General features: G+C 42.5%; 1 protein-coding gene across 6 annotated transcripts in view; it reads right to left on the bottom strand.

The window, feature by feature from the left end:
• cap2 (cyclase associated actin cytoskeleton regulatory protein 2) overlaps positions 1-14,809 on the bottom strand; it is a 242,572-nt gene that overhangs the window by 201,981 nt on the left and 25,782 nt on the right. For all 6 annotated transcript variants that reach the window (XM_072560875.1, XM_072560876.1, XM_072560878.1 and 3 more), the window contains exon 2: positions 3,959-4,092. In XM_072560875.1, the coding sequence (XP_072416976.1) occupies positions 3,959-4,092 (134 nt within the window). The remainder of the gene's footprint in view (positions 1-3,958; positions 4,093-14,809) is intronic.

The raw sequence follows: 14,809 nt of genomic DNA, 5'->3' as shown, positions 1-14,809 counted from the left end.
AGCTGTAGCAAAACCTCCTGGCTCTTAAACTCGATCCCCCTGTTAATGAAAGCCAAAACATCATATGACTTCTTAACAACCCTATCCAGTTGGGTGGCAACTTTGAGGGATCTATGTACTTGCACACCAAGATCCCTCTGTTCCTCCACACTGCCAAAAATCCTGTCTTTAATCCTATATTCAGCATTTGAGTTCGCTCTTCCAAACTGCATCACTTTGCACTTATCCAGGTTGAACTCCATCTGCCATTTCTCAGCCCAGCTCTGCATCCTGTCTATGTTGCGTTGCAGCCGGCAATAGCCCTCGATATCATCGACAGCACCTCCAACCTTGTGTCATCTGCAAATTTACTAACCTACCCCTCAACCTCCTCATCCAAGTCATCTATAAAAACTACAAAGAGCAGAGGCCCAAGAACAGAGCCCTGTGGGACCCCACTTAACATTGACCTGCAGGCAGAATACTTTCCATCTACAAACACTCTCTGCCTTTTGTCAGCCAACCAATTCTGAATCCAGATAGGCAAATCTCCCTGCATCCCATACTTCCTGACTTTATGAATGAGCTTACTATGGGAGCCTTATCAAAACCTTATTCATCTCTAGCAAAAAAGTCTTACTATCCATATTCTTTCAAAATTCTACTCAAAACTGTATTGCCTCATTTTGAATACAGTGTGTTCTGCTTTAATGTGGTAGTTGCAATCTTGTGCAACCTCATGTAATAGAAGATCGTGCAATAAAAATAGTGGGGCCTATGGGAAAGAGGGTTGGGGTGAACCACCAAAAATATCAGTAAAACAAAACAAAACAAAAATTGCAGTTAACCTAACACAAACGATAGCACAGTCTAAGAAATGTTAAAATCAGATATTTTAATGAAATAATACAATAAATTTAATACTTTTAGGGGTTTGAGCTTGCTGAGTTACAGTACTATATTAAGACAGGGGCTTAGGGTCATCATCAGCGTCATTACTTTCAGGTGCTGTTCTGGGTGCAGGGTTACGACAAAATATTCAGTCCAGAAGTGGATGGCTGTGGTTCATTGCCCTCTGACTGTTTCTTGGGGATTGGTTTAAAAAAGGTATCTAGCTTTTGCTGCTTTGCCATCTTTCTTCTTTCATGAAGAAATTGTTCATAGGGTGCCACATAATACTTTATGCAACAAACTGCTATTCTGCTGCATCCCGCTGTATTCTTCATTGTCATCATTGTCTTCTAAGAGCTGCAACTGATTCCCAACTTCCCTCAGGATAGAAGACAAAAGAGAAGTGGAGAGTTTCCATGGTGTTGCATCTGGACTTAGTCTTCATCTCCAGCTTCAATTTGCCCTACAGCCACAAGTTGTATTAGATCAGTCTCCACTTCTTCAAATCCAACTTGCTTTGCAAGAGCGACACAATGTTCTTTAATTGCTGGAAGCTCCTCTGACAGTTCAATGCCTTTAAATCACAAAGAAAATCTGGGAGAAACTTCTGCCAAACTGCATGAAAGCAGTCCATACTGCAATCACCCCAGGCCTTCACAATGATGTCAATAGCATTCTTCATGTTTCTAAAAACAGCCTCGAAAACATCAACAAAGTCCAAAATATTTGCCCCATCATCCAACCTCTTTTGCTTGACCTGAAGTATACACTCAGAATGGACTTAAGGTAACCGGGATGGAATTACATAATAGCTAACGGGAGTTCATGTCTTTAAAAAATGGTTCCCCAATTCACCAATCGCATTACAGCCAAACTGCATTGACAAAATATGCATTTTAGGAGAAAGATCTGTACTTGTACTTGCAGTTAAAACACTAATTTCTTTCCCAACTCATTTCACAATAAATTAATCTTAAAGGTGACAACATACAGGAAACTTCTTTAAAAGAATGTCCAACAGAAACAGCTGGTAATTGCAAAAATGTATTTCATTTCAATAGGAATTTCATCAAATGTTTGATCTTATTATGGAATAAGTAATGTGGACTAGTGATCCAGAACCCCAATCTAATATTCTGGGCACAAGGTTTGGAGCCCACTCTGGTAAATGATGAAAAGTGAATTCAAGGTAGAAGCATTTTCTTACATTGATTTTTATTGAAAATGTTGCCACGTTTGAAATGGGAACACAATTCAAAGAAATTAAAATATGACCACCTAATTCTGCATTACACATGGCTATAATTAGCATGGTCCAGTGGACATCTAATATGCAACTTGATGAGATAATGGGTCCAAGAGCCTTTCTTTTGAGGAAATCCCCAGAACCATATTTTGCCAAATACTCTCGTAGGCACTAAGTAATTAAAGGCAGCTGAGCTTACCACTTGTTGGCTTCCCCAAAGCACAGGTCATCAGAATACACAAGTTTATTTTCAAATAAGTCTTTCTAAATCTTATAGTCGGTTCTCTACAAGAAGTGTTTCTTCAACATGAATGGGTTTTAATGCAATTGGAGAATTTAGACCATTATTTGTTGAATATAAACTTTCTTTACCAGTATCAGTTATAAGGTAATGCCAGTCCCATTAGTTTAAATTGCACTGCTATTACGTGATTTCCTTATAATGCAGAATTGCACAGAAACAGAACTGTTGCATTATATCTGAACCAACTGGCTTCAAAGAAATCAGTGTACAGATTGCTGGTTACAGACGCATTAGTAATGAGAAAGAAAGCAAAATGTAGTACCCAGCCCTTACCCTCAACCCCCCAGAAACTCCTCAGAGCTAATGCATGTCACCTCATGCATCCCCCCCCACCCCATTACTCATCCTTCAATACACTCATACACACTGTTTAGTGAATTAAAATTTCACCATCTGCTATCATAGGATTCAAACTATGCCCGCATAACATTTAAATAAAACAAAAGACTGCAATGCTGCAGATCTGAAACAAACAAAAACAGAAATCGCTGGAGAAACTCAGCAGATCTGGCAACTTCTGTGGACAGAAACAGAGGTAATGTTTTGAGTCCAGGGATCTAAAACTGGACTCAAAATGTTAACTCTGCTGTCTCCACATATGCTGCCAGAATTGCTGAGTTTCACTTCACCACAACCTCCTCTTCAGCCTTGGGACTGAGATGATTCTTATGGTTATTGGTTGCTAATCTTCTTTATAACTCCAACCATCAGTTCTAAGCTTGTATAATAAGCAATTATCAAATGATTTTTAAGCTGCAGAACCTGAAGTTTGGATGAGGGTGTTGCAACAGAAATGGAATGAGAGGCGTAGTGAAAGACCTCTTGTGCATTTATTGTAATATTTAGATATGCCATTGAATCATTAATTCTATGGTGGTGGCAAAATGGTCCATAAAAATGTTGTTTCAGCTCATTAAAATGCTATCTAATTAGTGCTACACTTTGCCTGCAAATATTTATTATAGAGTCATAGAGATGTACAACATGGAAATAGACACTTCGGTCCAACCCGTCCATGCCGACCAGATATCCCAACCCAATCTAGTCCCACCTGCCAGCACCCAGCCCGTATCCCTCCAAATCCTTGCTATTCATATACCATCCAAATGCCTTTTAAATGTGGCAAATGTACCAGCCTCCACTACTTCCTCTGGCAGCTCATTCCATACACATATCACCCTCTGCGTGAAAACGTTGCCCCTTGGGTCCCTTTTATATCTTTCCCCTCTCACCCTAAACCTATGCCCTCTAGTTTTGGTGTCTATTTATCCTATCCATGCCCCTCATGATTTTGCAAGCCTCTAAGGTCACCCTTCAACCTCCGACGCTCCAAGAAAAACAGCCCTAGCCTGTTCTTCGTATATTTATGTAATTAACTTTTTAAAGCGTTTATTGCATCTACTGACACCATCTTTTCATAAAACATTATTACAAAAAAAATCTGCACTGCTTTTTGGCTCTTTTGCTAATTACCATAAACTTTTCTTTTGATTCACAACATTCGTAAAAGCGCCAACATAATAAATCAAGTGCACTACCTCCATTGTCCCCATTCACTGCATCAGAAACTGGGGACATAACACCTGGTATCTTCAAAGATGCCAACTCCAGTCGTTTGACAGACTTCTCCAAACGTTCCACTAAATCTTGCAACTCCGCCATCACGGATATACTGTAAAGAAAATAATCCAAAGTGAATTAAATAGACATCTTGAAGAGTTAATCTTGACCAAAAAATATAAAGTGTGAGTTAGTAGTAAAATAATATTATTTACAAGAGTTCAAACAACATTGAGTCATAGACTTATACAACACAAAAACAAACCCTTCTGTCCAATTCAATGCACACCAACCAGATATGTTAAATTAATCTAGTGCCATTTGCCTCACATCCCTCTAAACCTTTCTTATTCATGTACCCATTCAGATGGCTTTCAAGTGTTGTAATTGTACCAGTCTATATTTCTTCCTCTGGCAGCTCATTCCATACATACCCCCATGTGTGAAGAAGTTGCCCCTTAGGTCCCTTTTAAATCTTTCCCCAAAATAAATCATGAATCAAAATTTGCAATTCTTAAGCAATTTATGCCACAAACACAAATAAATCAGTCCTCCTCTTTGTGAGCTCTTTGAACCATGGACAGAAAAATAACAACAGCTAGCATTCTCTGCAGTAATTTTAATGCCAATAAAAAATTCCACTCCTGAAAGAAATTTTCCAAGCATCTTTAAGTGGTGTTGCGCACAAACTGTAAGTAGTTGAAGTGTAATAATCAATGTATGTTACAGTTTTCAAAAGCAGAGTAATTGCTCAGCTATTAATGGACATTAATGAATTTTGTCATGATTAAACAACAATCTAGCCATCTTTGCTTCAGACTATTCTGGTGCTCAGAATCATGTTCATGTTTAAAAAGGTAAATTCAATACTGCAACCAAAAAAACAAGGTAAAATGATAATTGAACATATTAAAATTTTGCTACCAGAATAATTCTTCAGCATACTGGACTTGAAATGTTACAATCTTTCCAGTCAATCTTAGTCAAACTGCAACAGAATCTATCAGCAACATTCTTTCCCCAGACGACATCAAGGTCTGAAATTTTATAAAGACAGAAATAGTCTCTAGATGGGTCCTCTGCTATTTGTCATTTACATAAATGATTTGGATACGAGCATAAGAGGTACAGTTAGTAAGTTTGCAGATGACACCAAAATTGGAGGTGTAGTGGACAGCGAAGAGGGTTACCTCAGATTACAACAGGATCTGGACCAGATGGGCCAATGGGCTGGGAAGAGGCAGATGAAGTTTAATTCAGATAAATGCGAGGTGCTGCATTTTGGGAAAGCAAATCTTAGCAGGACTTATACACTTAATGGTAAGGTACTAGGGAGTGTTGCTGAACAAAGAAACCTTGCAGTGCAGGTTCATAGCCCCTTAAAAGCGAAGTCGCAGGTAGATAGGATAGTGAAGGCAGCATTCGGTATACTTTCCTTTATTGGTCAGAGTACTGAGTACAGGAGTTGGGAGGTCATGTTGCGGCTGTACAGGACATTGGTTAGGCCACTGTTGGAATATTGTGTGCAATTCTGGTCTCCATCCTATCAGAAAGATGTTGTGAAATGTGAAAGGGTTCAGAAAAGATTTACAAGAATGTTGCCAGGGTTGGAGGATTTGAGCTATAGGGAGAGGTTGAACAAGGTGGGGCTGTTTTCCCTGGAGCGTCAGAGGCTGAGGGGTGACCTTATAGAGATTTACAAAATTATGAGGGGCATGGATAGGAGAAATAGACGAAGTCTTTTCCCTGGGGTCGGGGAGTCCAGAACTAGAGGGCATAGGTTTAGGGTGAGAGGGGAAAGATATAAAAGAGACCTAAGGGACAACTTTTTCACGCAGAGGGTGGTACGATTATGGAATGAGCTGCCAGAGGATGTGGTGGAGGCTGGTACAATTGCAACATTTAAGAGGCATTTGGATGGATATATGAATAGGAAGGGTTTGGAGGAATATGAACCGGGTGCTGGCAGGTGGAGCTAGATTGGGTTGGTTGGCATGGACAGATTGGACCAAAGAGTCTGTTTCCATGCTGTACATCTGTATGACTCTACAACAAAATGGTGTCTGATCCCCAATCCTGGGCTACCTGTCCACAAAATGATATCCACTACTTTCACCAGGAGGGAAAGGGGGGTGTATTATACTTTACATGTCTGTGATTCACAGAAGCAACTGCAGATCTTAAAATGCCAGCTACCTTCCAACAGCCTCCCAATTTCTCTAGCGGGATATCCAAATTAGGACTTGTGGACTTCATACTTCTGAGGAAAAAGACTAAAGCTTTTGGAGCTTTCTCAAGAAGCAAGGTATTCTTTTGGGAATATGCAGGAACACCTTTGGGAGGCATAAAGTGTCCTATGGGAGTGGTCAAATGTCCATAGGTTTGTTATAAGTAAACATAAATGCATAAACTCATTGGAATGGCCTAGCTGTTGAGGAGACTGTCAAGGGTACTGTCTAGCTGTCAAGGTCTTTAACGCTTGAAAGAAACTATTTTCTTGTTTTTTTTAAAAACCACTGCTTACTATTTCATTATCTGTTGCCAAAAGCTTGAGTTGTCATTTTAGGAGTTGTGTTGTACAACTGATTTCACAACCTATCATAGTGTGGTCCCTGTAACTTCAGTTTGATTGACAGCACAAAATGCTTATAAAGTCTTTGAAGTAGGGCTCGAAATAAGAAGTGCTTATTTTAAAGAAAGGATTAAAGAGCTGAAGGAAATTTTAAAATCAATTAGATGCTTTCAAAAATAGCAAATTAATCATTAAACCTCTTAAATGTCCATCTTATTTCATCTCAGCATGGGTATGGAGATCTTCCCATTGTGGATAATTGCTGAGTTGGCATGGAGATGGGTTGGACCGAAGGGTCTGTTTTCATGACTCTAAGGTGTAAGGGTGGGCTTTCAGCTTGGATTGGCACTAAGTTGGTATAAGGGCTGCAAAGGGAAAGGGGGAGTGGATAGATGGGCATAGATTGGTACCAAGGGCTAAGGATGTTGACACAGATGCACAAGTTGGCATGTGGAGTTTGTAGGGTCATCAGGGTCTTGAAGTGGCATGGGGTGGCAGAGATGGGACACATGTTGGGGGATGAAGTGTAGGAGGAGAGGAATTCTTGTTTTGCTTTTCAGCAGCAATGAAGTCTTATATCACTGAGGCAGACCTTTCCCACACCAAAAGAGAAAATGCTGGAAAATCTCAGCAGGTCTGGCAGCATCTGTCACGCATGCGTGACAGAGAGAGAGAGAGAGAGAGAGAGAGAGCACGCGCACGACAGATGCTGCCAGACCTGCTGAGATTTTCCAGTATTTTCTCTTTTGGTTTCAGATTCCAGCCTCTGCAGTAATTTGCTTTTCGGCCTTTCCCACAGTCTTCCTCCACACTGGGCAACCCCTTTGGCTGCATCTGAACACTTTCTTGGGGCAGCAGGCTAAGCTCTTTCCCTCGGAATGAAAATACATCAATCTGAAGCATTTTCTCCTAAGTCAGATAAGCAAAGCCAGGGATTTTCTCAACTCTGCTCTCTTGCTCAGAAGCAAACATTCAGGCCCAAGGGTTCTTTTGAGTGTAGTGAAGTCATGTTTTCAGAATCCGACCTCAAGAAAAACTGTTCTTAAACATCCATTAGGTCACGCAAAGATGTATAATGCCCACCTCACCCAATGGTGTCCTCTCTAACTTGGTGAGCCCTTTTCTATCAACTGATAAGGACATTGCAATTGCCAGAAAATGTGCAAGCCGGGTTGTGCAGAATTTGAGAGGTAACTGGAGCTTTATGAATGGAAGCTTCAATTCAACTGTTTTGGAAAGGTGAAGAAAATGCCAATACATTTTTGTTAAGATCGACTGGATTTTAAACAATAAGGATTGCAGGTAACAATAGAACTGCAAATAATTTGTAAGAACATAAGAAATAGAAGCCAGAGTTAGCCATTCAGTGCTGCATTGTTAAATAATTGCTGATTTTCTGCCTCAACTCCACCACCACTATCCCATATCTGTCATTATTCAGAATCTATAGACCACCCTTGAATATAGTCAAAACAGCAATTACAGGTCTTCCAAAGAAAATTCCAAACATTCATTGTTTTGTTTGCATAAATTTCTCATTACAGTTCCAAGTGGCAAAAAACTGACTCTTGGCTCTATACTTGCTTGTCAGAATATGTTCCCAATATCTATGCTTGTGAGACCTTCAACAATTTTCAATTGCAGTTCTCATTCTTGTTACTTCTGATAAATAGAACCTTTAAAGTCAATCTCTCCTCTGACAAAAATGCCCTCTTCTCTCTTCCCATGAGTCAGTCCGTCTGGTGAACTTTTGACTCATTTGTCTAAAGCAAATACAATTCAGAAAAGTGGCTATTATAATCCCAATAGTCACCATTAATGTTTAAGGAGAGATTTGAAATCGCACAGTTTAAAACAAATGAATGTTAAAGTACAACGAACATGCAAATACAAACACACCTCAAAGTCTTCGGTGAAAATTTTACATTAAATAATTTAATAAAACATAAACAAATACGTTTTGTACTAAAATATATAATTGAACAGTCCCTTTTTCCTTATAACCTCCCCCCTCAGAACGCCTTTGGGATTTTTCAGGCTATTCAAGGTTCCTGCTCTTTCTGGGATCAAACTAAAGTGTCAAAACTCTCAAGAATACATTTCATTTTCCCTGCATTATCTCAGCCAATCTGCACAACACGAAACTTATGGGCACTTTTCTTCAATCCTCTAACATTTCCTAAGCACATGTGGATCTTTCAGTTCAAATTTAGGATTTGCTGCATTCATGCTTAGTTCTTCCATCTCAGAAATACCCCTCCTTTCAGATAGTCCTTTTTGATTCTGATTTAAAAGGTGTATTTCAAGTCTTAGCAGACTCTTCCTGACCTGACACTCAACCTGACACTCAACTCTTCCTGACCTGACACTCAACCTTCAGCTCCAGCTCCAAACCCTAAAGACCTTTTTGAAAAATCTCAAAGACAACTTCTCAGAATTCCAACCAAGGCTCCATCCTGAATTACTCACCATTATGGTAGCAGTGGTTAGTTGAGATGTCCGATAGAGTTTAAGTGAACCAAGTTTGATCTGGAGGTCTTCATGAATAATTTAATTTTTGAATTAGTCAGAGCAATTCTCCATAGATCTAGGTCTGAATGTGTTAAAAGTACTACACATTGGAACAGTCATGTCCATTGAAACTCTCGACACATTTAAATATCCTGTCCTTTAAATATTAAAAGGAACCAGTCTGTAGTTTTTTAAAATGCCAATGCTTGCACAACTATCACTACACAGCTATGTGCCTGTCAGTTCACTTTGGATTGACAGATTTTAAATACACACAAAATTTTGAAGTGGGTCTGTCATTATGAGCACTTGTCTGCTTCAGAATTAATCTAAGTAAAATGTTGTACGCAGACTTTTGTCATTGAGTGTGGTTATGGCTTGAGAAAATTATCCATAGATGCTTAAGAATGTTACTTAATCTCAGCATGCGCTCCAAGATGTCCTCATGCTGAATTTTGGGTAAGGCAGCATCTAAGGAAGAGAATCAACATTTCGAGCATAAGTCCTTCATCAGGAAGGAGGCTTGTGGGTCAGAACTGAGAGATAAATGGAAGGGGGGTGGGGTTGGGGGGAAGTAATAGGTGAGTGAAGGTGAGGGAGAAGGTGATAGGTCAGGGGGAGTGATGGACGGGTCTGGAGGGCAGTGCCGAGTTGGAGGCTTGGGACTGGGATAACGTGGGGGAAGGGGAAATGAGGAAGCTGTTGAAATCCACATTTATCCTGTGTGGTTGCAGGTTCCCAAGGTGGAATATGAGCCGTTCCTCCTCCAGGCGTCAGGTAGTAATGGTTTGGCGGTGGAGGCGGCCCAGGACCTGCATGCCCTTGACTGAGTGGAAGGGGAAGTTGAATTGTTCAGCCATGGGGTTGTGGGGTTGGTGGGTGTCCCAGATATGTTCTCTGAAACGATCCGCAAGAAGGTGCCCTGTCTCCCCGATGTAGATGAGGCCACACCAGGTGCAACGGATGCAGATGACATTGGCAGAGGTACAAGTAAATTTCTGACAGATTTGGAAGATTACCTTGGGGCTTTGAACAGAGGTGAGGGGAGTGGTGTGGGCGCAGGTTTTGCTCTTCCTGCAATGGCAGGGCATGGTGCCAGGAGTGGGGTGTGGACCTGACGATGGATTTGTAGAGGGAATGGTCGTTTCGGAACGCTGATAGGGGTGAGGGGGATATTTATCTCTGGTGGTGGGGTCTGTTTGGAGGTGGCAGAAATGACGGAGGATGATGCGTTGTATGCTGGTGTGCAAGGTGAGGACAACCCCACAACCCCATGGCTGAACAATTCAACTTCCCCTTCCACTCAGTCAAGGGCAAGGTGTCCTTGTTGCGTTTGGAGGGGTGGGGTTCAAGGGCAGTGGTGAGTGAAGTGGAGGAGATGTACTCGAGGGCATTGTCAACCACATGGGAAGGGAAGTTGCAATCATGGAAGAAGGAGGCCACCTTGGACTCTTGAGGTGGAATTGGTCATCACGGGAACAGATGTGGTGGAGGCGGAGGAATTGGGGACAAGGGGTGGCATTTTTACAAGAGGTAGAGTGGGAGTAGGTGTAGTCTAGGTTACAGGAGGTAGGGTCATCCCTTATTCCCAGTTCCTCCACCTCCCCGCATCTTCGGCTGAATCTTTTTGAATATGGGTACGATATCTCATCCAGGATCCGCTGCCAAAAAAAATCAATGCAGTGTCCAGAGGGGTTGAGGGGCTACTAACATGGTGTTCACAGTTAGACAGTTCCAGTATAAATACCAAATAACAAAACATGGGTCTCAACGCCTGATTTGTTAACCAGCCAAACGGTTTTGAAGCGGTCATCTATGTAGGCCTTTGGATGGGAAATTGATAGATTTGGCTACCCTGAGAAATTCACCATAAATAGTTTGTCAATTCTACAATGACATGCTCACACACGTCCTAGATATTGGGTGAATTTCCAGTCACTTAATTTTAATTTTTCATTCACTGATGGGATGAGAACATCGGTTAAGCCAGCATTTATTTGCCCATCCCCCATTGCCCAGAGGGCAATTAAGAGTCAACCCGATTGCTGAGAGTCTGGAGTTATATGTAGGCCAGACAAGGTAAGGATGGCAGGTTCCTTCCCTAAAGGACATTTGTGAACCAGATGGGTTTTCCCCAACAATCGACAATGATTTCATTAGACTCGTAATTCCAGATACTGGATTAGTGGTGCTGGAAGAGCACAGCAGTTCAGGCAGCATCCAACTAGCAGCGAAATCGACGTTTCGGGCAAAAGCCCTTAATCAGGAATAAAGGCAGTGAGCCTGAAGAGTGGAGAGATAAGCTAGAGGAGGGTGGGGGTGGGGAGAGAGTAGCATAGAGTACAATGGGTGAGTGGGGGAGGAGATGAAGGTGATAGGTCAAGGAGGAGAGGGTGGAGTGGATAGGTGGATTAGAAGATAGGCAGGTCGGACAAGTCAAGGAGACAGTTAGTGAGCTGGAAGTTTGAAACTAGGATGAGGTTCCACTTCCCCCACCTCATCCTAGTTTCAAACTTCCAGCTCACTAACTGTCTCCTTGACTTGTCCGGATTTGTCCGACCTGCCTATCTTCTTTTCCACCTATCCACTCCACCCTCTCCTCCTTGACCTATCACCTTCATCTCCTCCCCCACTCACCCATTGTACTCTAAGCTACTTTCTCCCCACCCCCACCCTCCTCTAGCTTATCTCTCCACGCTTCAGGCTCACTGCCTTTATTCCTGATGAAGGGCTTTTGCCCAAAACGTCGATTTCGCTGCTCGTTGGATGCTGCCTGAACTGCTGTGCTCTTCCAGCACCACTAATCCAGTATTTGGTTTTCAGCATCTGCAGTAATTGTTTTTACCTTCGTAATTCCAGATTTTTATTAAATTCCAATTTCACTGTCTGCCATAGCAAGATTCAAATCTGGGTCTCCAGAACCAATGTCTTGGATTAGTTGTCCAGTGATAATACCACTAGGCCATCAGCTCCCCATGGAATTAAACAAGTTGGTGATACCCTACTTCAGCATGTTTTTTCTTTACCGTGTTCTCTAATGCCTTCCATTTTGGAGATCATGGCATCAAAACCAGATGTTTCATGGATGGGAAGTTGCTCAATCTGAAGTGACTCCAGGTAAAAACCAGGACCTCCAAAAGACCTCCAGTTCAGATTTAGTCACGCAATGTAGCTTGAAACTGTTCTTTAGTGTATTTGATAACTTTGGTCTTAAAAATCAGCAAAAAGAAACAGAAAAGTTATCATCCTGTTCCAGGAAAACCAATTCCAGCTCAAGCTTTCAGTCCATTATCTAGATCCTGTCAGCAGGAATAAGATTAGTTACCTCAACAGCACACGTTCTCAAGCTGTCTATATTAACACAGAACATGCATTAATATGCAAGAATTGCCAAAGCAACTGAGAACTGAATATGGGAATGAATAGTGCAAGTATGTCCAAAGTATAGCAACAATCTTACTTACAATGCTCCATGAATAAGAGACTGATGCTGTACCAGGGTCATGCAAAGAAATGCAACCAATTGCACTCAAATGGTCTTTGGGAGCTCCTGAAAATCAGAAGCTAGGGCAATATACCATACATTTAGGTGCCCATCCAAGCTGGTGAAGCAGGCACAGATACTACATTGAGCCAGTCACGTAGCTAGAACGCTTGAGAATAAATTACCAAAGGGCACTGTCATGACTTGAATATCATTTGTGCTCTCCATGCAATTCATGTGCTAAAACAGACATTTATTCACACAAATGGCCCTTTTCTATGAAGGCAAATAGAATATGTCCAATAAGGAAAATACCGTGGAGACAGTCAATCACTTCTACATCCAAAAAACAATCAGCACACTTTTCGCATGCCATGCCAATTGTTCTACCTTTCTAGAGTTGGCTATTTTGTGTTTCAGTCCTAATGAATCCAGAGGAAAAAGTTTCAACTTCATGTCTCTTTGTAGCAACGTTCATTGAGGACAATATTGAAGTAACACACACAATAAGACAGTTATCAGTTATTCTCTAGCAAAAATGAAATAAAAGTTCCCCAGCTTTGGTTGGAGGAGCAGATGTTCAAACATTACATGACAAAAGACGAATCAGAGTTCCACCCTAGACACATCCCCAGAACCACAACCAACCACCCCTTCTCAGGGACTCAAATGTGAGCAGATTTGTACAAATAATTCTAGTTGTTCATGCTCAGAATAACCTAGGCAACCTATTGATACACACAGTAGTGTGAGGAAATAAGTAATGGCCCACCAAGTACCACATGCTATAAGCGGGTTTAATTTTGACTGGCAGCGCATAGCTGCCATAACAGCATTAACCTACGGGTAGCTCTTACATAAACGCGCATTTCGTAAATGTGATTTGTGAATTGCACAATTGTTTTTAGAAAGCAATCTCCTGATTGCTGTTACACAATTCCATCCTCCATCACCAGCCAACAGTGATTTATTCTGCTAGCGCATCCATTACAACAGGTTGTCATCCATTACAACAAGTTGTCATCTGTATATGTAGGAGAAAACGAACATTGGGAGTGCTTATTAAAATGATGCAGAGAGTTGGGGGGGGGGGGGGGAGGGGGGGGTGGCGGAGGTCGAGGTGTTGGAAGAGACACAGAGAGCCAGAGAGTGACACACACACACACACACACACATACACACACACACACACACACACATACATACACAGAGGCAGAGAGAGAGAGAGAGAAACAGAGACACACATACTGGTGGGGGGGGGGAACAGAGAGAGAGACGCACAACAGGGGGAGGGGGGAAAAGAGAGAGACAGTAGGATAGAGAGACACACAGAGTGGCGGGAAGAAACAGAGAGTGCGCGCAAGTGCGTGAGACACAGACAGCGTGCACGAGAGAGACAGAGAGAGAGCGCGCGTGGGAAACAGAGAGATAGCGCACACGAGAGAGAAACAGACAGAGAGCGCGTGCAAGCGAAACAGAGTGTGCATGCGAACGAGACAGAAAGTCAGAAACAGAGCGCACGCGCGCAAGACAGAGACAGTGCGAGACAGAGAGCACGCGTGAGACGGAGAGAGAGTGCGCGTGCGCAAGCAATACAGAGACAGCGCGCATGCAAGCAGGACAGAGGGAGCACGTGCGAGACAGAGAGAGTGCGCACGAGATAGAGAGAGAGAGAGACAACGCGCGAGACAGAGAGAGCGCGAGAGACAGAGACAGAGACAACGCATGAGACAGAGAGAGCGCGACACAGAGAGACAGCGCACGAGACAGAGACAGAGAGAGAGAGAGACAGCGCACGAGACAGAGAGTGAACGTGAAACAGAGAGAGCATGCGTGAGACAGAGAGAGAGAGAGCGCACGAGACAGAGAGAGAGAGACAGCGCACGAGACACAGAGATAGAAACAGCGCACACGGCAAGACAGCGCACGCGAGACAGAGAGAGCTTGAGACAGAGAGAGAGCATGAGAGAGACAGCGTGCAAGACAGAGAGAGAGACAGCGCACGAGACAGAGAGAGTGCATGAGACACAGAGAGAGAGACAGCGCATGAGAGAGACAGCGCACGAGACAGAGAGAGTGCATGAGACACAGAGAGAGAGAGACAGCGCATGAGAGAGAGAGAGACAGCGCATGAGAGAGAGAGAGACAGCGCACGAGACAGAGAGAGAATGCGAGAGAGACAGAGAGAGAGAGAGAGAGAGAGAGAGAGGGCGAGACAGATAGAGAGCACACGAGAGAGAGAGAGAGAGAGCGCACGCGCGT

Source organism: Chiloscyllium punctatum, chromosome 41 (genome assembly GCF_047496795.1).
Source record: "Chiloscyllium punctatum isolate Juve2018m chromosome 41, sChiPun1.3, whole genome shotgun sequence".
NCBI classification, from domain to species: domain Eukaryota; kingdom Metazoa; phylum Chordata; class Chondrichthyes; order Orectolobiformes; family Hemiscylliidae; genus Chiloscyllium; species Chiloscyllium punctatum.
The sequence above is the reverse complement of the archived record's forward strand: the minus strand, read 5'-3'. Positions and strand labels throughout refer to the sequence as shown.